At 38.1% G+C, this 21,620-nt stretch overlaps 1 protein-coding gene across 2 annotated transcripts in view; it reads right to left on the bottom strand.

The window, feature by feature from the left end:
* Nucleotides 1-21,620, bottom strand: part of Aff2 (ALF transcription elongation factor 2) — a 793,967-nt gene that overhangs the window by 321,366 nt on the left and 450,981 nt on the right. Inside the window, exons 5-6 of one of the 2 annotated variants that reach the window (XM_060375629.1) lie at nucleotides 911-947; nucleotides 573-624 (exon numbers count right to left, since the gene is read on the bottom strand). In XM_060375629.1, coding sequence (XP_060231612.1) covers nucleotides 573-624; nucleotides 911-947 — 89 coding nt within the window. The remainder of the gene's footprint in view (nucleotides 1-572; nucleotides 625-910; nucleotides 948-21,620) is intronic. The other variant, XM_060375630.1, reaches the window with a different exon arrangement.

Below are 21,620 nucleotides of genomic sequence, written 5' to 3'. Positions count from 1 at the left end.
GTGGAAAATAAATATCTAGATTTTTTTTTTCACTGAAGTCACAACTGTTTTTAGGTATTGAGTCAGATTGTGTCTACATCATTAGATAGCCAATTACTCATCACATTCATTTTTACTCTTACTTGCTGACCAGAAGTACTTTAGTATAAACAATTGTGTCTACTAATAATGCTTATTTCTCATCCCTCCCCAGGAGATGACCTTACTAGGAGTTGAATTATGTCATGAAGGTGAGCCTTCATGAATGGAATTTGTGTCTTTATAAGAGCCATTTTAGAGAGATTTCTTGCCATTTCTACCATATGAATTTAGAGTGAAAATAAGACTATCTCAGCAAATATCATTTCTACTAGTAACTTTACCTCTGACTTTTAGAATCTAGAACTATTAGAAATGCATGCCTCCTGTTGATAAACTTCTCCACTTAATGTATATATGTTATAGCAGTTGAAAGTAATATTCTTATTAAAGTAATAAGAATTTGATTACTGTCTTACTAACTTGAAAATAGAAGTAAAGGTTCATAGTCTTAAAGGGAAAACAAGGGAGCAGTAGCCCATCACTGTACTCACGACTTGAGTGGTACTGACTTTGTAGAAGCTCTGCTGCCCGGGTCACTCCATTCTGAAAAGAAAGGACAAACAATTACTCTTCAAGCTTCTACAGTCAAATGAGTATTCAAAAGGAAAATACTTTACAAACATGCAGACCTCCCAGATAGTCTCATAGCCTTCTGTCATAATAATAGATGAAACTTAGGAATTAGAACAGTCAGTCACAGTGTAACCTTTTGTTATCATTATTCTTTCTTGTTTTAATGACATTAAGCAGAAAAGAGGAAAAAAGTGAGGGAAGTGGGAATAGAAATGAGTGGTATAAAAAAAAAATTGAAAACACAAAACTCACTTACTTTGTAAGGTGAATCCTGGAGTCAGATGCTGAGATTCCTGTAAGAAAGAACATACAATATACACATCAGTAAAAGAATATGGGAGTGACGGGATTTATTTGTTACTGCTGAGTATATAACATGATTAATGTTTGCAAGTAAGAAGTCATTATTAACAATTATATTAGTTAAACTTCTGAGTGTGGCTGTATTTGTACTACAAGCTGAAGCTGCTACAACAACATTTTAAAAATGCCAACTTATTATAAGTAAAAGTAAGAATAATGTCTGTTTGGAAATGTATGTCACAAGAGGACAAAGAACCCACACATGTAAAACACAACTGTATAACTTATCACTTAGATAGGCAATGATGCCTCTGAGAAAGTCAAGAGAACTAGGTTCAACTGAACACATGATCATGTTTTTTGTAAAAGTATGAACATGATTGTAATTAATAAATATATCAAGTTTCTCCCTTGGTTAAAAAATATTTTTTAACTGTTTAAGTTTTGACTTAGTTCAACAGAGGTTTTTATTAAATTTTATTAGAAGCCTGTTGAGGTATAGGAAGTAATATAAATTATGTTAGTAGACTAAATTATTTAAAAGATTTAAATTTTATTTGTAAGTCACTCCTCACAAAATCCATCCACAGTTTTGAGAAAACTGACTTGTATTTATTAGTCTTTCTGGGAGTGTGGCACACCTCTACAGATCTTTTTAAATTAAACTTTTATATTAATTATAGTTTATTCATTTTGTATCTCAGCTGTATCCCCCTCCTTCCCTTATCTCCCCCCAAATCCTTTTGAAGTCCACATATAGGTGAGGAAAGGTCCTCCCTTTCCATCTGAACCTAGCTTATCAGGTCTCATCAGGACTGGCTGCATTGACCTCCTCTGTGGTCTGGAGCTTAGGCAGCTCCCCGCTTAGGGGATGGTGCTCAAAGAACCAGCCACTGAGTTCATGTCAGAGACAGTCCCTGTTCCCCTTACTAGAAAACCCACTTGGATACTGAGTGGCCATGGGCTACAACCGAGCAGGGGTTCTAAGTTATATGCATGAATGGTCCTTGGATGGAGTATCAGTCTCAGAAAAGACCCCTGTGCCCTGATATTTTGTTTCTATTGCTCTCCTTGTGGATCTCCTATCCTTGCCAGGTCCCACTATCTTCTTCTATTTTCATATGATTCCCTGCACTCTGCCCAAAGTTTGGTTAAGAATCTCAGCATCTGCTTTGATACACTGCTGGGTGGAATCTTTTAGAGGCCCTCTGTGGTAAGCTCTTGTCCTATTTCCAGTTTTCTCCTTCCAATATCCATCCTATTTGTCCTTCTGAGTGAGGATTTATCATCCTACCCATGGAACTCCTTCTTGCTTAGCTTCTTTAGCTGTACAGACTTTAGTATGTTTATCCTATACTAAAGGTTTAGTATCCACTTACAAGTGAGTATATATTGTGTGTCTTTCTGATTTTGGGATACCTGACTCAGGATGATCTTTTCTAGTTCCCACCATTTGCCTGCAAATTTCAGGATTTCCTTTTTTTAAATCCTGAGTAATATTCCAATGTGTAAATGTACCACAATCTCTTTATCAATTCCTCCTTTGTGGACAATCTGGGTTGTTTCCAGGTTCTGGCTATTACAAATAATGCTGCAAAGAACATGGTTAAACAAGTGTCCTTGTTGTATACTTGAACATATTTTGGAAATATTCCTAGGAGTGGTATAACTGGATCTTGAGGAAGCACTATTTCTGATTGTCTGAGAAAGCACCAGACTGATTTCCAAAGTGGTTATATAACCTGACATTTCCACCAGCAATAGAAGAGTTTTCCCTAATCTCCACATTCTCTCCAGCATGTATTGTCACTTGAGTTTTTGATCTTAGCCATTCTGATGGGTGTAAGGTGAAATCTCAGGGTTGTTTTGATTTGCATCTCCCTGATGACTAAGGACATTAAGCATTTCTTTAAGTATATCTCTGCCATTCTACATTACTCTACGCCATTAGCTCTGTACCTTGTTTTATAATTGGATTACTTGATTTGTTGCTTTCTAACTTCATGAGTTCTTCATATATTCTGTATTTTAGACCTCTATCAGATATGGGTTGGTGAAGATCCTTTCCTAATCAATAGGCTGTCATTTTGTTCTGATGACAGTGTCCTTTGTTTTACAGAAGCATTTCAGTTTTATGAGGTCCCATTTATTGATTGTTGATCTTAAAGCCTGTGCTGTTGGTGTTCTGTTCAGGAAGTTGTCTCCTGTGCCAATGAGTTGTAGGCTCTTCCCCACTTTTCCTTCTAACCGATTTAATGTGTCGGGTTTTATTTTGAGGTCTTTGATCCACTTGGACTTTAGTTTTGTGCAGGGTGATAAATATGGATTTATTTGAATTTTTCTGCCTGTAGACATACCAGCACCATGTGGTGAAGATGCTATCTTTTTTCCCATTGTATGGTTTTGGCTTCTTTGTTAAAATCAAGTATCTGTATGTGTGTTGATTTATTTCTGTGTCTTCTATTTGGTTGCATTGATCCACCATTCTGTTTCTATGCCAAAACCATGCAGTTTTGACTAGTTTTACTCTGTAGTATGGCTTGAGGTCAGGGATGGAGATACCTCCAGATGATCTGTTGTTGTACAGGATAATTTTGGAAATTCTGGGTTTTTTGTTTTTCAATATGAAGTTGAGAATTGTTGTTTCAAGTTCTGTAAAGAATTGTTTTGGTATTTTGATGGGAATTGCATTGAATCTGTAGATTGCTTTTGGCAAGATGACCATTTTCACTAAGTTAATCCTACTGATCCATGTGCAAGGAAGATGTTTTCATCTTCTGATATCTTCTTCAATTTCTTTCTTTTGAAACTGGAAGGGTTTTTTGTTTTTGTTTTGTTTTGTTTGTTTGTTTTTTGTTTGTTTTTTTGTTTTGTTTTTTTTTTACTATGTCTTTCACTTGCTTGATTAAAGTCATACCAAGGTACTTTACGATATTAGTGACTTTTAAGAAGGGTGTTTTTTTCTCTAATTTCTTTTTCGGCCTTTTTTGCTTTGGTGTACAGGAGTGCTTCTGATTTTTTTTTTTTCTGAGTTAATTTTGTATCCAGCTACTTTGCTGAATGTATTTGTCAGCTGAAGAAGTTCTCTGGTTGAATTTTTGTGGTTGCTCATTTATGCTATCATATTATCTGTGAATAGTGATACTTTGACTTCTTCCTTTCCAAGTTATATCCCCTTGATCTCTTGTAAGACTTCAAGTACTATGTTGAAGAGATATGGAGAGAGTGGGCAGCCTTTCCTTGTCCCTAATTTCAGTGGGACTGATTTAAGTTTCTCTCCATTCTATTTTGATGCTGGCTATAGGTTTGCTGTATATTTTGTTTTTACTATGTTTAGGTATGTGCCTTGGTATGCAGAAGCTTTACAATACAATACTCATGAGTGGTTTGAATGAGAATGACTCCTATGGTCTCTAGTACTTAAATACTCCCCCGCCCCATTGATGATGTTTCTTGGGTAGGTTCAGGAGTTGTGGCTTTGCTATAGGAAGTATGTCACTGGTGCTGGGTTTTGAGGCTTCAACTTCAAGGTCATGTCTTAACCATTTCACTCTTTATGACTGAACATAGGAGCTCACTCTTCATTCATTCCTGGCATGTTTTCTTATCATGATGGTGAGAGAGAGTTTTATCCCCTAGGAACTATAAGATCCAAATAGATGCTTCGTTCTCTAAGTTGCCTTGGTCAACATCATAGCATTAAGAAAGTAACTACTATATAGGGTCATTCATAGTACTGGGTGGACTCAATTGAGGGCTGTCAAGTACTGTAGAGGAAAATCAGAGGCAGCTATCTCAAGCAAAGTTCTGAGTACCATTGCTATCACTGCAAAGAAAATAAATATAAAAAATTGACTTTATCTCCAACCAAGTACCATGCATGAAGATAACCTAGAACCCCTGCACAGATGTAGCCCATGGCAGTTTAGTGTCCAAGTGGGTTACATAGTAATGGGAAGAGGGACTGTCTTTGACAAAATCTGTTTGGCCTGCTCTTTGATTACCTCCCCCTGAGGGGAAAGCAGCCTTACCAGGCCACAGAAGATGACAATGCAGCCACTCCTGATGAGATCTGATAGACTAAGATCAAAAGGAAGGAGAGGAGGACCTCCCTTATCAGTGGACTTGTGGAGGGACATGGTGAAGAAGGAGGAGGGAGGGTGGGACTGGGAGGGAAGGAGGGAGGGGCTTATGGGGGGATACAAAGTGAATAAAGTGTAATTAATAAAATAAAATAGAATTTTAAAAAATTGGCTTTATCAGAGTCACTGCTTTGAGTAATGTTTTCATTAGGGTGAATATTATACTACACAGAAGAAAAAAGATCACAGCATAATTTGTCTGTTTTAAAAAGGCTAAGAACCACATTCCTTGTTGTGCTTTATTCGACAATCAAGTTTTCAGTCTGTTTATTTTACCTGTTGCACAAGAAGTTTGGCTTCTGTGATTACCACTCTAGAAAAGTACAATGAACTCAACAAGAAGTAGAAAAGCCTTCTCAGATAAGATTGTCACTAATCCATGCACAAAGTTTACTTCTCAAATGCTTCTAAAACTGTTAGATATATGCCTTTTAAATATTTTTGTTTGTACTGTAATCTTTGTCAAACAAGCAAACAGACAAACAAACAAACAAGCAAACAAAAAACTCTATGAGCTTGGAAGGTCCTAGGAGAGGACTCACTTTTGTTTAGATAAATTGATATAGCACCAAATTTGACTCTAAGTAACTGTTTATACCCATAGACAAATGACACTCCTATCCTTCTTTAATTAGAGAAGCTCCTATTTGTAATGTATGTAGGTGAATGCAGTCTCATGGCTGCCCAGAATGCTAAGAATGATGTCAGATGAATGTTCGGCCTTAAACAAGACATTTATGCCACCCTCTCAAACATACAAGAAACACCGCAGAAGAGAATGAAATATTGTAAGAGCCAGAAGAGAGGGAGAAGGGCTGTGAAATGTTCTTTTCAAGACACAACACTGTTATTACATACATGCACTCATAGCAAGTATGGTTGCCTGCAATGGGCCTGCAAAAGACCTGTCTGTCAAAAGCCAATTGAAGAAATACTAAAGCATGTTCAACCTAACCCTCTAAAGATGGCACGAAATATTAATTACACTTCAACTAAATTCCATCATGTGGATGCTCTGAAATTACCTAAAACTTTTACTTATCCAGAACATCTTTCTTATGTACATAAAAATGAGTTGTTAAGCATTTGTATCAACTTAACTTTAAACAAGTATTTCTATCTGCTCAAAAGGATTTTTATTACAAAGATGCAGAGCATCTTTAGATTTGTATACTTTCAGGAAATTAAGTACTGGTTCTAAAGTCAATCAAAACAAACATCTAACAGGAAAGTAAAACACAGACTTTTTATTTGTCCTGTAAACTTATTTTTAAAATGGCCTTTATACTCAATCAGTTGTTTCAGAGTATTTATGTAGCAGTGCATGAAGTAAATAAGAGGATGAAGTCACTCCACAATTTTGTGTAATTGATGTTATATATTCTTGACATCAATTTTAATATTAACCTGGATAAGTCATTTTTAAACAAGGTATACAAGTAAAGAAAACATTTTCAAATGCTGCCAAAGTTACTGTACTTAAATATATATCACTAATTGTATATATCATGGTCCTGGATAAAAATCTACTATGTTCATATAATAACTGTTATTGAATGTAGCATTTAAAAGTCATCAGACATGGAACTCAGTATTGCTTTCATAGAAATATGATATATACCAACATATAACATGGCTAAACTACATTCACAAACTCATGTAAGGCATTTTTTAAATAACCACATATATGGACAATCATGTGATCAGAAGCTCCTTATAAGATCCAGATTTGGAGTGTTAGCTAACTTCTTCCATAACTAGGTAGATAGGAAATATTTTAGGGTTTTGGAAACATATGGTCTTTGTTGTCATGGCTCAACACTACCATTAAAATGTAAATGACCTGACCGTGTTTGTGTTCCAAAAATACTTGATTCATATTACTCAAAATAATATTTTATTATTTTTTCTTTTGATTTCATTGAGCATTTTAAGATGTAAAGATACAAGGGATCCAAAGCTATATGTTTTATAGGTCATTTGCCTGTACCAACATTCTTCCAAAGATATTGTTGATCCCTTGGCTCTACTTAGCCTATGTTTATTCCCTGTTTGTGAGGATTTACGTTGTCTATAAGAAATGGTGTATTTTAAGTTTGCAATTGGTAAGCACATTTTAACTAAGGATTTTGAACTGTGTCTATGTAAGTTTACTGATTGATAAGTTACTTGACTTGAAAAATCACACACACACACAGAGAGAGAGAGAGAGAAGAGAGAGAGAGAGAGAGAGAGGGAGGGAGAGAGAGAAAGAGAGAGAGACTGCTACAGATGAGGAAAATGAACCTTAGAGAGCTTAAAAAAGATTGAGCAGCATACAAATGGAAGAGTTAGATTACAGGCATCAACAAATCCATGATTTAGTTCTCTCCTTTGGATGAGCTCTGTTATAGCTTTAAAAAAAAAAAAAAAAAAAAAGACAGGTTCTCATAGTGTAATATCATCCAGTTTGGGTTCAAATTCTGGTTCAAGCACAGAAAAAAAAAATGCAATCATTATCTTAGGCTTATTGAAGACATCTGCAGTTTAATATATACTGAACTAGGGCATTTGTATGTGGGTGGGAAAACACTCAGAGATAGTTTGATCTCTAGTCTCAAAACATTTAGCTTTCTAAATTAGCTTCTGAAGGGTTTTTTTTTTCTCTTTCCTTTTATTCTTCAGTTTTGCTAAATTTTTGTCTGTTTAGTTTTGTTTCTTTAAGACTGGGTTTCTCTAGTTTCTCTGTATAGCTTTGGCTGTCCTTGAATCTGTCTGCAGACCAGGATGACATAGAACTTACAGACATCTGCATGACTCTACCTCCCTAGTGCTGGGATTAGAAGCATGTGCCACCAGACCCAGATAATTTTTATTTTTTTTCTTTTTTCTTCTTTTCACTATTTTTCTACATCCCCACTAAAGTATGCCCACAATGGGAACTACCATTACTTAAGCAAGTACATGAAGTACCTTACTTAATGACTTAAATTTTTTTCTCTATAATTACACATGATCAAATTACCAATATATCTGAATTATGGTGATGATTGAATTTTTTATTCTACATGAAGTATTTAAAATAAGTTTAGATTACAGAAAAAATGGCAAGACCAGGATAATCTTTGGGTTCTGAATGAGTATGAGGGAAAGAAGGAATGTCATATTCCCAGGGTGGGGCTGTGAGGGTTACTGTTTGCCTTTGATTCCATTCAAAGGAAAGAGGGCTAGTGAAACAGAGTTTAAATGTCAGATATTGTCAAAAACATAAGCATAAAATCTGAAAAACACAAGTTTTAAAAATTTTATAAATATTACCAAACTACTTGCACAGTTTCCAGGTCATTATCCAGTAATAAACTCATTTCCCCAGAGTTTACATCTCTAATTGTCCCTTTGAACCCTCAAATTTGGTAGAGCTTTGGAGCACTGTTCCACTTTGAGCTCTCTCCACTTGTCCCTGATCTTCCTGGGCCACCTGAGACAGACAGTGAACCCAGAAGTGGGCCCACCAGGCCAGTTGACAACAGAGACAACCAAAAGGCTAGAAGTTAGCATGAGAACATAAGCAACAGAATTCAGGGTCATAGGACACCACCTTAAACCAGCAGTCCTATCAGAGCAAGTCCTGGAGATATTATCACACCTGAAGCGCTCAAAAAAAAAAAAAAGATTTTAAATCTGAGGTTATGAAAGTGATAGAGGCCTTAAAGGAGTAAAACAAATCACTCAAAGAAATACAGGAAAATACAATCAAATAGGAAAAGAAAATGAATAATACTGTCCATGACATAAATACAGAACTAGTAGCAATAAAGAAAACATAATCTGAGGCAATCCTGGAGATGGAAAACCTAGAGAAGAGGATAGGAATTACAAACACAAGCATCACCAACAGATTACTAGAGATGGAATTGGTAATCTCAGGCATAGAATATACGACTGAAGAAATAAATACATCAAGAAAAATGTTAAATCTAAAAACCTCTGACACAAAACATCCAAGAAATCTGGAACACTATGAGAAGACCAAACCTAAGAATAATAGGAATAGAAGAAGGAGAAGACTCCAAGCTCCAAGGCCAAGAAAATGTTTTCTACAAAATTATAGAAAAGAACTGCCCCAACCTTTTTGTTCAATTCCTCTCTATATGCCACTTATTGTGTTGTTGTTCTGTATACCTACTGTTTTAGTAATATGTGGTGGGAGAATTTTCTCTTTTGGTCTAATTTCCTCTAATTCTTTACACATTTTAATTTTGCTCTATTATCCTCTTCATAAGCATATACATTAGGTCATCTGTTTGAATTTGAATTATGCTATGGTGTCCAGGTCTGCTGAGGATGCCATATTGCTCTGCCTTTTATTGGTTGAGCTTTTAGGCTGGCCTCTTCTCAGTGGGCTATCTTAGGTGTTGGCTGCTAGTTTCTAGTGTTTCCTAGAATCTTGGGGTGGGAAGAATCCCCTTGGCAGGAAGATATTTTTGCCTGAAGGAGGCCTCCTCAGCTTTTTGGGCATGGTCAATGAATGGCCGGTGTTCCCCAGGAATTGCCACAGCTTACCTCAGTCATATAGACCTGAGTGGTAACTATGGTCTTTGTTAGTCAGAGGGGCTCTCCTCTCACCCAGAGAAGTCCTGGAGATAGCTGCCCTGCTGCTGCATTTCTTGCTGTAAATTTAGTGAGCTGGTGCTATTGATCTAACACTGTTGTCAAGGCACAGCCCTCTTGAAGAACCTGGGAGCCCTGCTGTTTGATCAGTTTAGCCCCACTCTGGGCTGGTAGCTGTGCACCTGCCAGTCCCTGGGACTTTTTCCAGGGATTGACTAGGTGAACTGAGCTCTGTCCTGATTGCTTTTTCCCCTGTTGAGTGTTCTCCTGCCTGGAGATCCCACTCTCTGATGTTGTGGGACTCACAGTTCAGCCTGGGAAGGTGATCAGGGCACGCAGGCTTGTGGCTCTGGGCTGGTGACCTAGTGCCTGCTGGGGCCCGGGAACTGTTCAGGGTTTTAGCCTAGTGGCCTGAGAATGGACCCAATTGATTTCCACACTGTGGGATTTCCACTCACCTGGGAATCATAATCGCTGCTGTTTTAGGGCCCAGAATTCAGTCTCTTGGTTGCTGTGCCAACACTGCTGTCCTGCTCCTCAGACACAGTACTGCCCTGTCACTGCCATCTTCGATCCTATCTGAGCATTTCTTTAAGTGTTTCTCTGCCATTTGATATTCCTTTGTTGAGAATTCTCTGTTTAGCTCTGTACACCAATTTTTAATTGGATTATTTGGTTTGTTGGTGTATAACTTCTTCAGTTTTTTTATGTATACTGGATATTAGCCCTCTGTCAGATGTAGGGTTTTCCTGGTCTGTAGGCTGTCATTTTCATCTGATGACAGTGTCCTTTGCTTTACAGAAACTTTTCAGTTTCATGAGATCCCATTTATTGATTGTCGATCTTAAAGCCTGTGCTGTTGGTGTTCTGTTTATCATATTGTCTCCTGTGCCAATGAGGTCAAAGTTCTTCCCTAATTCTTCTTCTAACAGATTTAGTGTGTCTGGTTTTATGTGGAGGTTTTGATCCACTTGGAATATAATTTTGTCCAGGGTGATAAATATGGGTCTATTTGAAATTCTACATATAGACATCCATTTAGACCAGCACCATATGTTGAAGATTCTGTTTTCCATTGTATGGTTTTTGTCTTCTTTGTCAAAAATTAACTTTCTATAATTATGAGGGTTTATTTCTGGGTCTTTGATTCAATTCCATTCGTCCACAAATATGTTTCTATGCCAGTACCATGTAGTTTTTTATTATTGTTGCTCTGTAGTACAACTTGAGATCTGGTATGGAGATACCTCCAGAAGATCTTTTATTGTACAGGATTGTTTTAGCATTTCTGTTTTGTTGTTGTTTATTTGTTTGTTTGTTTTTCTATATGAAATTAAGAATCATTCTTTTAAGTTCTGTAAAGACTTGTGTTGGTATTTTGATGTGAATTGCATTGAACCTCTAAATGATAGTAGCCATTTTTACTATGTTGATCCTATCGTTCAATGAGCATTGAAGATCTTTCCATCTTCTGAAATCTTCTTTTTCTTCCTTCAATGACTTGAAGTTTGTTTCATACAAGTCTTTCATTTGTTTGGTTAGAGTGACACCAAGGTACTTTATGTTATTTGTGGGATTAAAGGTGGATATCAACAACAACAGAATCAACAGAAAACCTACAAACTCATGGAAACTTAAAAACTCCATAGTCATCATCCTGAGTGAGTTGTCCCAGAAGCAAAAAGACACACATGGTATATACTCACTCATATAGACATACAACATAGGACAAACACACTAAAACCTGTGCATCTAAAGAAACTAAGCAAGGGAGAGGAACCTACCTAAAATGGCCAATCCCCATCCTGAAAGGTGAAGACAATGGACATCAGAAGAAGAAGAAAACAGGAAACAACCTGGGGGCCTACCACAGAGGGCCTCTGAAAGCCTCTGCCCTGCAGACTATCAAAGCAGATGCTGAGCCTGATGGGCAACTGTGGGGCAGAGTGAATGGAATTTTAGGTAAGAACTGGGAAATAGTAAGAGCTGGAGAGGACAGAGTCTCCACAAAGAGAGCAACAGAACAAGAAAATTTGAACACAGGGAACTTCCCAGAGACTCATACTCCAACCAAGGACTATTCATAGAGATAACTCAGAAAACCTGCACAGATGTAGCCCAGGGCAGTTCAGAGTCCAATTGGGTTACATAGTAATGTGAAGAGGGACTGCCTCTGACATAATCTGATTGGCCTGCTCTTTGATCACCTACCCTGGGGGGGAGCAGCCTTACCAGGCCATAGTAGAGGACAATGCAGCCACTTTTGATGTGAACTGATGGACTAAGATCAGAAAGGAGAGGAAAACCTCCCCTATCAGTGGGCTTGGGGAGTGGCATGCATGCAGAGGGAGGAGGGAGGGTGGGATTGGGAGGGGAGGAGGGAGGGGCTGATGGGGGGATGCAGAATGAATAAAGTGTAATTGATGAAAAATTTAAAAAAAAAGGGAAAAAATAATTTAAGAACCTTAAATGACTTTCAAAAGTGGAGGAAAACATGGAGTTAGTCAATTTACATGGAGCATGTCTCACCCCTGGGGGCAATGGTCTCCTGAACCTACTCAGACCTCGGACACCACCACTGCTAGTTCTAGAACTGATGCAGGATGTTCCAACGAGGGGGTTAAGGCTTTCCATAATATTTCCTATAAGCCCACACCTGTTTGTTTATATCCCCCATTTTTATTCATTATTAGCCAGATAAAGCCAAGTAATTGTGGTAATGATACTTGCTTTTTTACCCAATGCTGAAATGCTAGTAAATTTAGGTAAGCCCTGGTTACTCGCATGCCTCGCTGGGTGCCTGTGCCCGTTTTGATGCCCCTCACGCTATGACTCTCTTCAGACAGAAAAGGGATCTTGGAATTACAGCCGCCATTGTTATTACCATCTCATTGGCGGCTGTTGGAGCTACCACCGCAGCATTAGCCATGAGTCATACTGTGCAGACTGCTCAGACCCTGAATAATCTTTGAGCCAATGTAGCTCATGCCTTAGATGTACAAAAAGAAATTAATGCTCAACTAAAAGGAGGCTTGATGGTGTTCAATCAGAGGATTGACCTCGTGCAGGAGCAAATTGATACCCTATGGCAAATAGCTCAACTTGGCTGTCAATGAAAGTATGCTGGACTTTGAGTCACTAGCATACAACATGAGAATTTTTCCTGTGCTGCAAATCTGTCTAAACAATTGTCTAGCTATATTTTAGGTAATTGGACTGGAGAATTCGATACTACGATGGAGCACCTGAGAGTGGCCATTGTCACGGTAAATTCTACCAGAGTGGACACAGGACTAGCCACAGGATTACCATCATGGATTGCTGCAGCCATGAATCATCTGAAGGAATGGGCAGGCATGGGAGCATTAGCAGGCCTTCTGGTGTTGGTCTCCTTGGTTTGCCTGTGGTATATATGCAAGATTAGAGTCTCACAATAGCGTAATGCAGCCATGACCATTCAGGCCTTACAGCCATTGAAGCAGGACAGTCTCCCCAAGCATGATTGGCTACCATAAAAAGCTAAAATGCTACACTCAGGATGCAAGGCTAAGCACTGCACTCAGGGTCAGCTGCTTTCGACCCACAGAAGAGCATGTCTGATTGCATGCAGGTTGATGCCCCAGGTCCCGCCTCTTAGAAAAAGGTATCAGACGGGTCTGATGCTCTTTGAGTGGATGACACCTAAATGAACATCAGTACAAAGTCCCAATTTATTTCTAATATCAGAGCTCAGACCTCTACCCTTGCCTGATGCGTCTAAAACAAAAAGGGGGGACTGTAGAGAGCTGCGTAATGCCGCGCCTTAAAGATGGAGCTGGTTTCCGCCTCCCACCTTCCAGATGGTGAGTGCTCTCTGTCACAAACAACTCCATATTTGGCTAAGGCTGAGGATCTGGCTTGCTTCCATGTATGGGGACCTATCTGCATTGCCCACAAGGCATGCTGGGGTTGGCTACCCAGAGGCTATTTTAAGCTGTGGGCTGGCTTTCCCCAGGGTCAGAAGATTGTTCAATGTTCCTGAATAAACTGCATTGAGAAGAACAAAAAAAAAAATCAGAAAGAAGGAGAGGAGGACCTCCCCTATCAGTGGACTTGGGGAGAGGCATGCATGCAGAAAGGGGGGAAGGGTGGGACCGGGAGGGGAGGAGGGAGGGGCTTATGGGGGGATACAAAAGGAATAACGTGTAATTAATAAAAGTTAAATAAAAAATTTAAAAATAAAAAAAAACTCCATAGTGAAGGATGAAAGAAAAAAAATAAATTAAAGGCTTCTAGTATTCAATGAAAATGAAGACACAACATACCTAAAGTTATGTGACACAATGAAAACAGTTTTGAGAGAAAAGTTCATAGCATTAAATGCCTTCATAAAGAAATTGGAAAGATCCAATGTTAGTAAATTAGCAGCACACATGAAAGCTCTAGAAGAGAAAGAATAAAAGACACCAAGAAGGAGTCGATGACAAAAAAAAAAAAAAAAAAAAAAAAAAAAAAACCCTCAGGGTTGAAATCAATAAAATGGAAACAAAGAGAAAAAATACAAAGAATCAAAAAAAAACAAGAGACAGTACTTTGAGAATATCAACAAGGGAGACAAACCCATAACCAAATTACCCGAAAGGAAAAGAGAGAGGGGTGGGGTAGAGAAACCAAATTAATAAAATCAGAAATGAGGGGGCATTCCAAGATGGCCAGAAGAGGAATACACTGGCTCTGTGGAGCAAGAGAGCAGTGACTGCACAGTGACCAACAGACCAAACTCTGGACCCTATAACATCAGCAATTGTGTTTCCCAGTTGAGAGGAACCCCCATAGTGTGGGAAGCAATTAGGTCCATCCAGTCTCAGATCACCCAGAAAAACCCCAGAAGAATTCCTGAGTCCAGGCAGGTGCTCATTCACCAGCCTGAATACTAACACACAGCCCAGCCCAGAAATTATCATCCCAGACTGAACTGTGGGCCCCACAACACCAAAGACTGGGTTTTCGAGTCGAGTGAAAACCCCACGGTGAAGGAAGTAATTGGGATCAACCTCAAGCCACCCAAACAACTTCTGGAATAGGTCCTGGGCTCTGGCATGTACTCAGAACTGGCTCAGAGAGCTGATTGTGCACTTGACTCAACATCCCATACAGAACTGTGGGCCCCAGCGTATCAGAGACTGGGTATCCCTGTTGGGAGGAAACCCCAAGGTGAGGGAAACATCAGGTGAGACTTCACAACACTCAACTGATAAACTTCCTTCCCCAAAAATTTCCCAGAAAAGTTCAGGGTTCCTGCAGGTGCACAGTCACCAGTGCAGAGGCAAACGCCTTTGTCTGAATGCTCTATTCATCATCTCAGACTGAACTGTGGACCTCAAAAGACCACAGGTTGGGTCTCCCGGTAAGGAGTAAACACCACGTTGGGGGAAACATTAGGTGTGACCTCTGGAAACTCAGCTCTAGAAAAATTTCTTGGTTCCCACAGGCTCCAGGCTCTAGCAGGCTCCAGCCTCAAGGTTTTCACCCAGCAAACACAGTATAAGAGCAGCAGCAGCTCATTAAGTTCAGAGCAAGAAAACAAACAGAAGGGCAGCTATCTCCAGGACTTTTTCTGGGGAAAGGAGAGACCCCCCCCCCCCCGAATACCAATAAACACAGTTCCACAAGCCTGAGGTAAGCTGTGGCAATAACTGAGAAGCACTGGCCATTCAGTGACCATACCCAAAAAGCTGGGGAGTCCCCTTTCAGGAACAACAATCTTTCTGCCAAGGGGATTATCCCCACACTAAGATTCCAGGAGGCACCAGGACTAACAGCCAACACCTGAGACAGCCAGATGGGGAGAGGCCAGCAGAAAAGCACAACCAACCAAAGCCAAAGCAATATGGCATCTCCAGAACACAGTTACCCAGGGGCAAGTAGACCTGGACACCTTATCGTAAGTGAAATTCAAGAAGATGATTTTACATCTATGCTTGTGAAGAAGATAATGGAGAAAACAAATAAAATACATAAAGAAACAGAAGAAGATAAAGACAAACAGATTACGGCTATCTGTAAAGAAATATGGGAAGATGCAGCCAAACAGTTTATGGTCTTCAGAGAGGATATAATAAAATCACAGGAATGAATAAAAGTAAAAGAAACAGATGAATGTTCAAACAAACAAGTTGAAGGAATTGAAGGAAAAACATAAAAATACAGTCAGACAGGTGAAGGAAATCAACAAAATGGCTCAAGACCTGAAGACAGAATTGGAAAAATTAAAGAAAACACAAATGGATTAAATAATGGAAAGAAAGAATTAGGGAAGAAATCAGGAACTACAGAGGTAAACATAACCAATAGACTACAAGAGATGGAAGAAAGAATCTCAGGTGTGGAAGATACAATGGAAGAAATTGATGTATCCTTTAAAGAAAATGTTAAATAATAAACAGAACATCCAAGAAACCTGAGAAAATATGAAAAGACAAAACTTAAGACTGATAGAAATAGAGGAAAAACAAGATTCCTGTCTCCAACTCCCAGAAAATATTTTCAACAAAATCATAGAAGAAAATTCCCTGATTTAAAGGAGAGGCCTATAAGCATACAAGAGGCCTACAAAACACCTAATAAATTAGGACAGAAAAGAAAATCCTCCCACCACATAATAATCAAAACAGTAAGTATATAAAACAAAGAAAAAATATTAAAACCTGCAAGGCCAAGTAACATATGGTAAACCCATCATAATCACCTGATTTCTCAATAGAGACTATGAAAGCCAGAAAGGCTTGATGGATATCATGCAGACCCTAAGAGAACACAGATGTCATCCAGGCTACTATACACAGCAAAACTCTCAGTCATCATAGATGGAGAACAGAAGATATTCAAAGAAAAAAAAAAAAACAATTTAAACAATACCTACCCACAAATCCAGCCTTACAGAAGATACGAGAAAGAAAATACAATCAAAGAAAGCTAAGTACATTCAGAAAAACACAGGAAATATATAACCTCACTACAGCAAAACTAAAAGTAGCCAAGCACACAAACACTACCACAACCAATATCAAAATCAAAGGATCTAACAGCCACTGCTCATTAATCTCCTCAACAACAATGGAACCAACTCCCCAATAAAAAGACACAGACTAACAGAAAGGATTCCTAAACAAGACCCAGCAATCAGTTGCATAATAGAAACACACCTAAGTCACAAAGATAGATATTTCTGGATAGTAAAGAGCTGGAAAACATTTTCTAAGCAAATGGACCTGTGAAGCAAGCAGGAGTAGCCATTCTAATATCTAATAAAATATACTTTCAACCAAAATTAATCAAAAGAGATGGAGAAGGTAAATTCATACTCATCAAAGGAAAATTCTACCAAGGAGACATCACAATTCTGAACATCTATGCCCCAAATAAAAGGGCACACACATTTATAACAGAACCATCAATAAAACTTAAACCACACATAGATCCCCACACATTAATGGTGGGAGACTTCAACATCTCAATAAAGGACAGGTCAACAAAACAGAAACAAAGAAGCAATGACTGTAACAGATGGCATGAATCAAATGAACCTAACAGATGTCTACAGAATATATCACCCTAACACAAAAGAATTTACTTTCATCTCAGCAACTTATGGAACACTCTCCAAAATAGACCATATTGCTGGTCACAAAAAAAGCCTCAACAAATACAAGAAGATTGAATTATCCCTTGTATCCTATCAAACCACTATGGACTAAACCTGGACCTCAACAATAGAAATATCAAAAAGCCTAGCTTCAAAATCCTGTATTCCGCAAAATTAGAAAATCTGATGTATTTGGACAAAATTTTGATAGATATGACCTACCAAATTTAAATCACAATCAGGTAAATAATTTAAACAGTCCTAAACCTCTAAAGAAATAAAAGCAGTCATCAAATTTCTCCCATCTCCCCAAAAAGCCCAGGGCCTAATGGTTTTAGCATAGAATTCTATCAGTTATTTAAAGAAGAGCTAATACTAATACTTCTAAAACTATTCCATGAAATAGAAACAGAAGGAATGATGACAAACTCATTCTATGAAGCCACAGTCTCCCTTATTCCTAACCCATAAAAACACACAACAAAGAAAGAGAATTTCAAACCAAATTCACTCATGAACGTTGGTGCAAAAATGCTCAATGAAATAATCTCAACCTGAATGCAAGAACACATTAATTACTTTATCCACCATGATCAAGTAGGCTTCATCCCAGGGATGCAGGGATGGTTCATCATATGAAAATCCAGCAATTTAATCGCTTAAAACACCAGGTCAGATGTAGCCCATCGACTCAATCTCCATGTAGGTCCCTAGTAAGTGGAGCAGGGGCTTTTTCTGGCATGAACTCAGTGTCAGGCTCTCTGATCATCTCCCCCTGGGGAGGTTCAGCCTAGTTAGGGGACAGAGAAAGACAATGCAACCAGTCCTTGATAAGACCTGATAAGCTAGGTTCTAATAGAAGGATAGGAGGACATCCCATATCAGTGGACTAGGGAAGGGGTATAGGGGAAGAAGAGGAAAGGAGGGTGGGATTCGGAGGAGCTGAGGAAGGGGGCCATAGCTGGGATACAAACTGAATAAATTGTAATAAATGATAATAATAAAAAGAATAAATGGTAAATAGGAAGCATTAATATATACAAAGAAAACCTGGAGCAGACCCATGTCGGCCTTCTGCATGTGCATGCTGCCTCAGTCTCTCAGTTCATATGAGCTTTCCCTAGTTGATTTTGAGGGTCTTGTTCTCATGTCTTCCATTCATTTTGGCTCTTACACTCTTTCTGCGTCTTCTTATGCAGGGATCCCTGAACTCTAAGGGGAGTGATTTGATTAGGACATCTCATTTAGAGATAAGTGTTCCAATGTCTCTTTATGTACATTATCTGAGAATAACACCATCTTTTAAGGCAGATGTGATAAAAACAGAACAGAACCCAAACTATTGGTAATAAATTGTTACTGGAATCTGGTGAAGAACAAGTTATTTCAAGTCTTGAAAATAGAAATATAGAAGAAAAAGTTCTGCTTATGTGGTATCTTGGTATGTAAGGATCAGCCTGCTAGTAAGAAAGTGAGGAAAAATGACATAGAAAATAAAAAACAGGTGAACAAAATGAAGAGTATCGATTTTCTTAAATTCAAATCTATAGGTAGAATGTTGGATTATTTGTCTGCTTTTCTTTAGAGGATCTTTCCACAAATTCCATAGCTCTTGGCAATAATCATTTGGACAGGTGTAGGGCCCAGTTAATGAAATATGTATTCTTTTAAAGATTCTTTTTAAAAATAAAATTAAATTTGTCATACTATCATGAAAACAACAGAAAATTCAGATTATTTTTTAAAGATTATTATTCTTCAGATTATTATCACAAAAGCACCAGAAGACAGAGTTACTTTATAATAGTAAATCCATCTAGAATTTAGGTATATTTAAAGTAAAGAATAGAGGAATAAAACTAACCAGTTCTGAGACAGAAAATGTGATTTGCTTGGAGATTCCAGGAATGTATATGTCAATGAGAGAAACAGGCTCCAAATGGGTCATGCTCTGATAAGAAAAAGCAGACCACTTAGAAAATTGTTTGCTGCTTGTAGATAAGGTGTAAGACTCCTAGTTTAAAGGGCCCTGGAGACTGAAGAGGACACCCTTTAACTACACAAGACTCCTAGTGGATGGAGAAGAACACCAACCTACCCACAAAAACCTTGTTCCAAAACTTTCCCTGTCTACAAGAACCTTGGAGACAAAGATAGAACATAAAGAACAGATTGAGGGTGTGTCCAAACAATTCTGAGTCTAACCCTAAGACCCACCCCCTGGAAGAAACTGCTGTCACTATTAATGATACTTTGATATGCGTGCAGATAGGAGCCTACCAGAGTTGTCCTCTTAGAGGCTTCACCCAGCAACAGTTTGAAACAGATAATGAGAGGGAAAGAAAGAGAGGCAGCCCACCTAGCTCATGCAGAGACAACTGGATCGCAATCTTCCCTTTTGCTTGTGAAGCTAAGCACCTGTCTCACAAAAACTGCTACTTGGTTCTAATAATTTGGAGGTACCAGGAGCATATATCTTCCTCTTTCAACCTAAGAGACTTTCACCTCTGGAAGACAGCAACTCTATTTATTCTACTGTGGTGTGACCCTTCTCCAGGTTGAGATAATCTCATCCTACTCATTTACTTATTGGGAACTTTCAGCTTTTCTTTCATAGTTCCATCCTTGAATTCTGTCACTATCTTAAATGCTCCCAAGGCAGGACTCCTGACTGCCTTGGGCTTTTCCACCTTTTAGTATCCTGTTGCAAGTATGATAAAATAGTTCCAGGAAGGGTAACCCCTCACCAGCTTAAATCTGGATGTTCTGATACTTATTTTCTAATGATGGAGCCTAACAACTGGTTACAAGATGATGTGTACCACCTTTATTTTTTTTTTCCAGAAATGAGGCTGCTACACAGTATTCCTTCTTCACAGTGACAGTTACTAAAATTGCTGCCTTACTTCATCTATGCCAATCACACAGTGTATGTGTAAGTTCAGAGTTCCAAACAGAAAAAATCTACTCAGTCTCTCAACCCTCTGTTATCAGCAGGCACACCTTCTCAGCGTTTTCAAACATTCTTTGAAAAAGAAATGCTGTTCAAATCTTGTTCAAGTGTTAGGGTTCATAGACAACATGCTTTAACCTAAGAGCAGAGATAATTAAACCACATGCTCACAATCCCAGCAACAGAGAGATAAGTTTTTTGAAGCAGGAGGGAGTCAGAATGTACAGGTTGAACCTAATATTCTCATATATAAATACTAAATATAAAAATCAATATAATAGTAGAAATAAAGAATGGTGATGGAGAGGGGTATACAAGGATTAAACTTAGTGAGTATCTTTTTTTTAAATAAGTAAGTTACATAAGTCTTCTTTTCATTCTTTACAGGTAATGTAATTAGTCATTTCAAAGGTAATAGTAGTAAGAACTCAGGTAGCATTAAAACATTTTCCTCCTATAATTACCTAGTCAAAAAGATCATTTGGTGTATGAAGAGCTGTAATGCAGGAGATACTTCACAACTTCATTCACAGTAGCTCTCCTGAAGCAGAATTTGTAAGTATTATTCTGACAAGTGCTGATACAGGTAGAATTTTCCCCAGTAATGTTTAAAATGAGGGCGATAAGTACATTAAAATTGCACACAAGATTTAGAAGGGTTGCTTAACCTACTTAAAAGATAGGCTGTTTCCAAGTGGTTTTGACTTGGGCATTTGTATCCAGTTGATAACATCCATGACAAATGACAAATGCTGCTTATGTATTCACCAAAACTTGCCCCAAAGTAACTCTAGGTGATGAGAGTTTCAAGAACAATTCTAATTACTTGGTGTTTTTACAAAAGTCACTGATCTGTTTAAAATGTATGTGATTTTCCTGATTATGTCTCTTCTCTAAAATATAATCATTTAAATTATGCAAGAAGATAGCAGGAATGGAGAGGTGTTGTCAAAGTGTACCATGTTTTTGTTAGAAGAAAGAAGTTATGGAATACATTGTGTGAAATAGTAACACGTTATTAATAGCATAGAATAAAGCTAAATGTTGTTATGGCTATTTAGTCCCTTGTCTTAATACTTCCACAATGCAAATGTAATGCACTTCATTGTGCTAAATTAAACAGACACAAGTATGCACATGTGTGTATATTGTTTTCATTTGCCAACTGAAGATAAACAAATAGTAGGTTGTATTTTGTTAAAGTTGACTAAGGGGTAGTAAGACTTTCCCAGGGAAAGAAGTATCAGCTCTTTTTATCAACTGGGATAATCAGAGGCATATTTTATTTCACGTTAGCCCCCACAATCATGGCTACAGTATTTCTAATATTAGCTGTTACACCTGTACTTCACAA

Source organism: Meriones unguiculatus, chromosome X, assembly GCF_030254825.1.
Source record: "Meriones unguiculatus strain TT.TT164.6M chromosome X, Bangor_MerUng_6.1, whole genome shotgun sequence".
Lineage (NCBI taxonomy): Eukaryota > Metazoa > Chordata > Mammalia > Rodentia > Muridae > Meriones > Meriones unguiculatus.
Note: the sequence above shows the minus strand (reverse complement) of the source record. Positions and strands in the feature narration are given on the sequence as shown.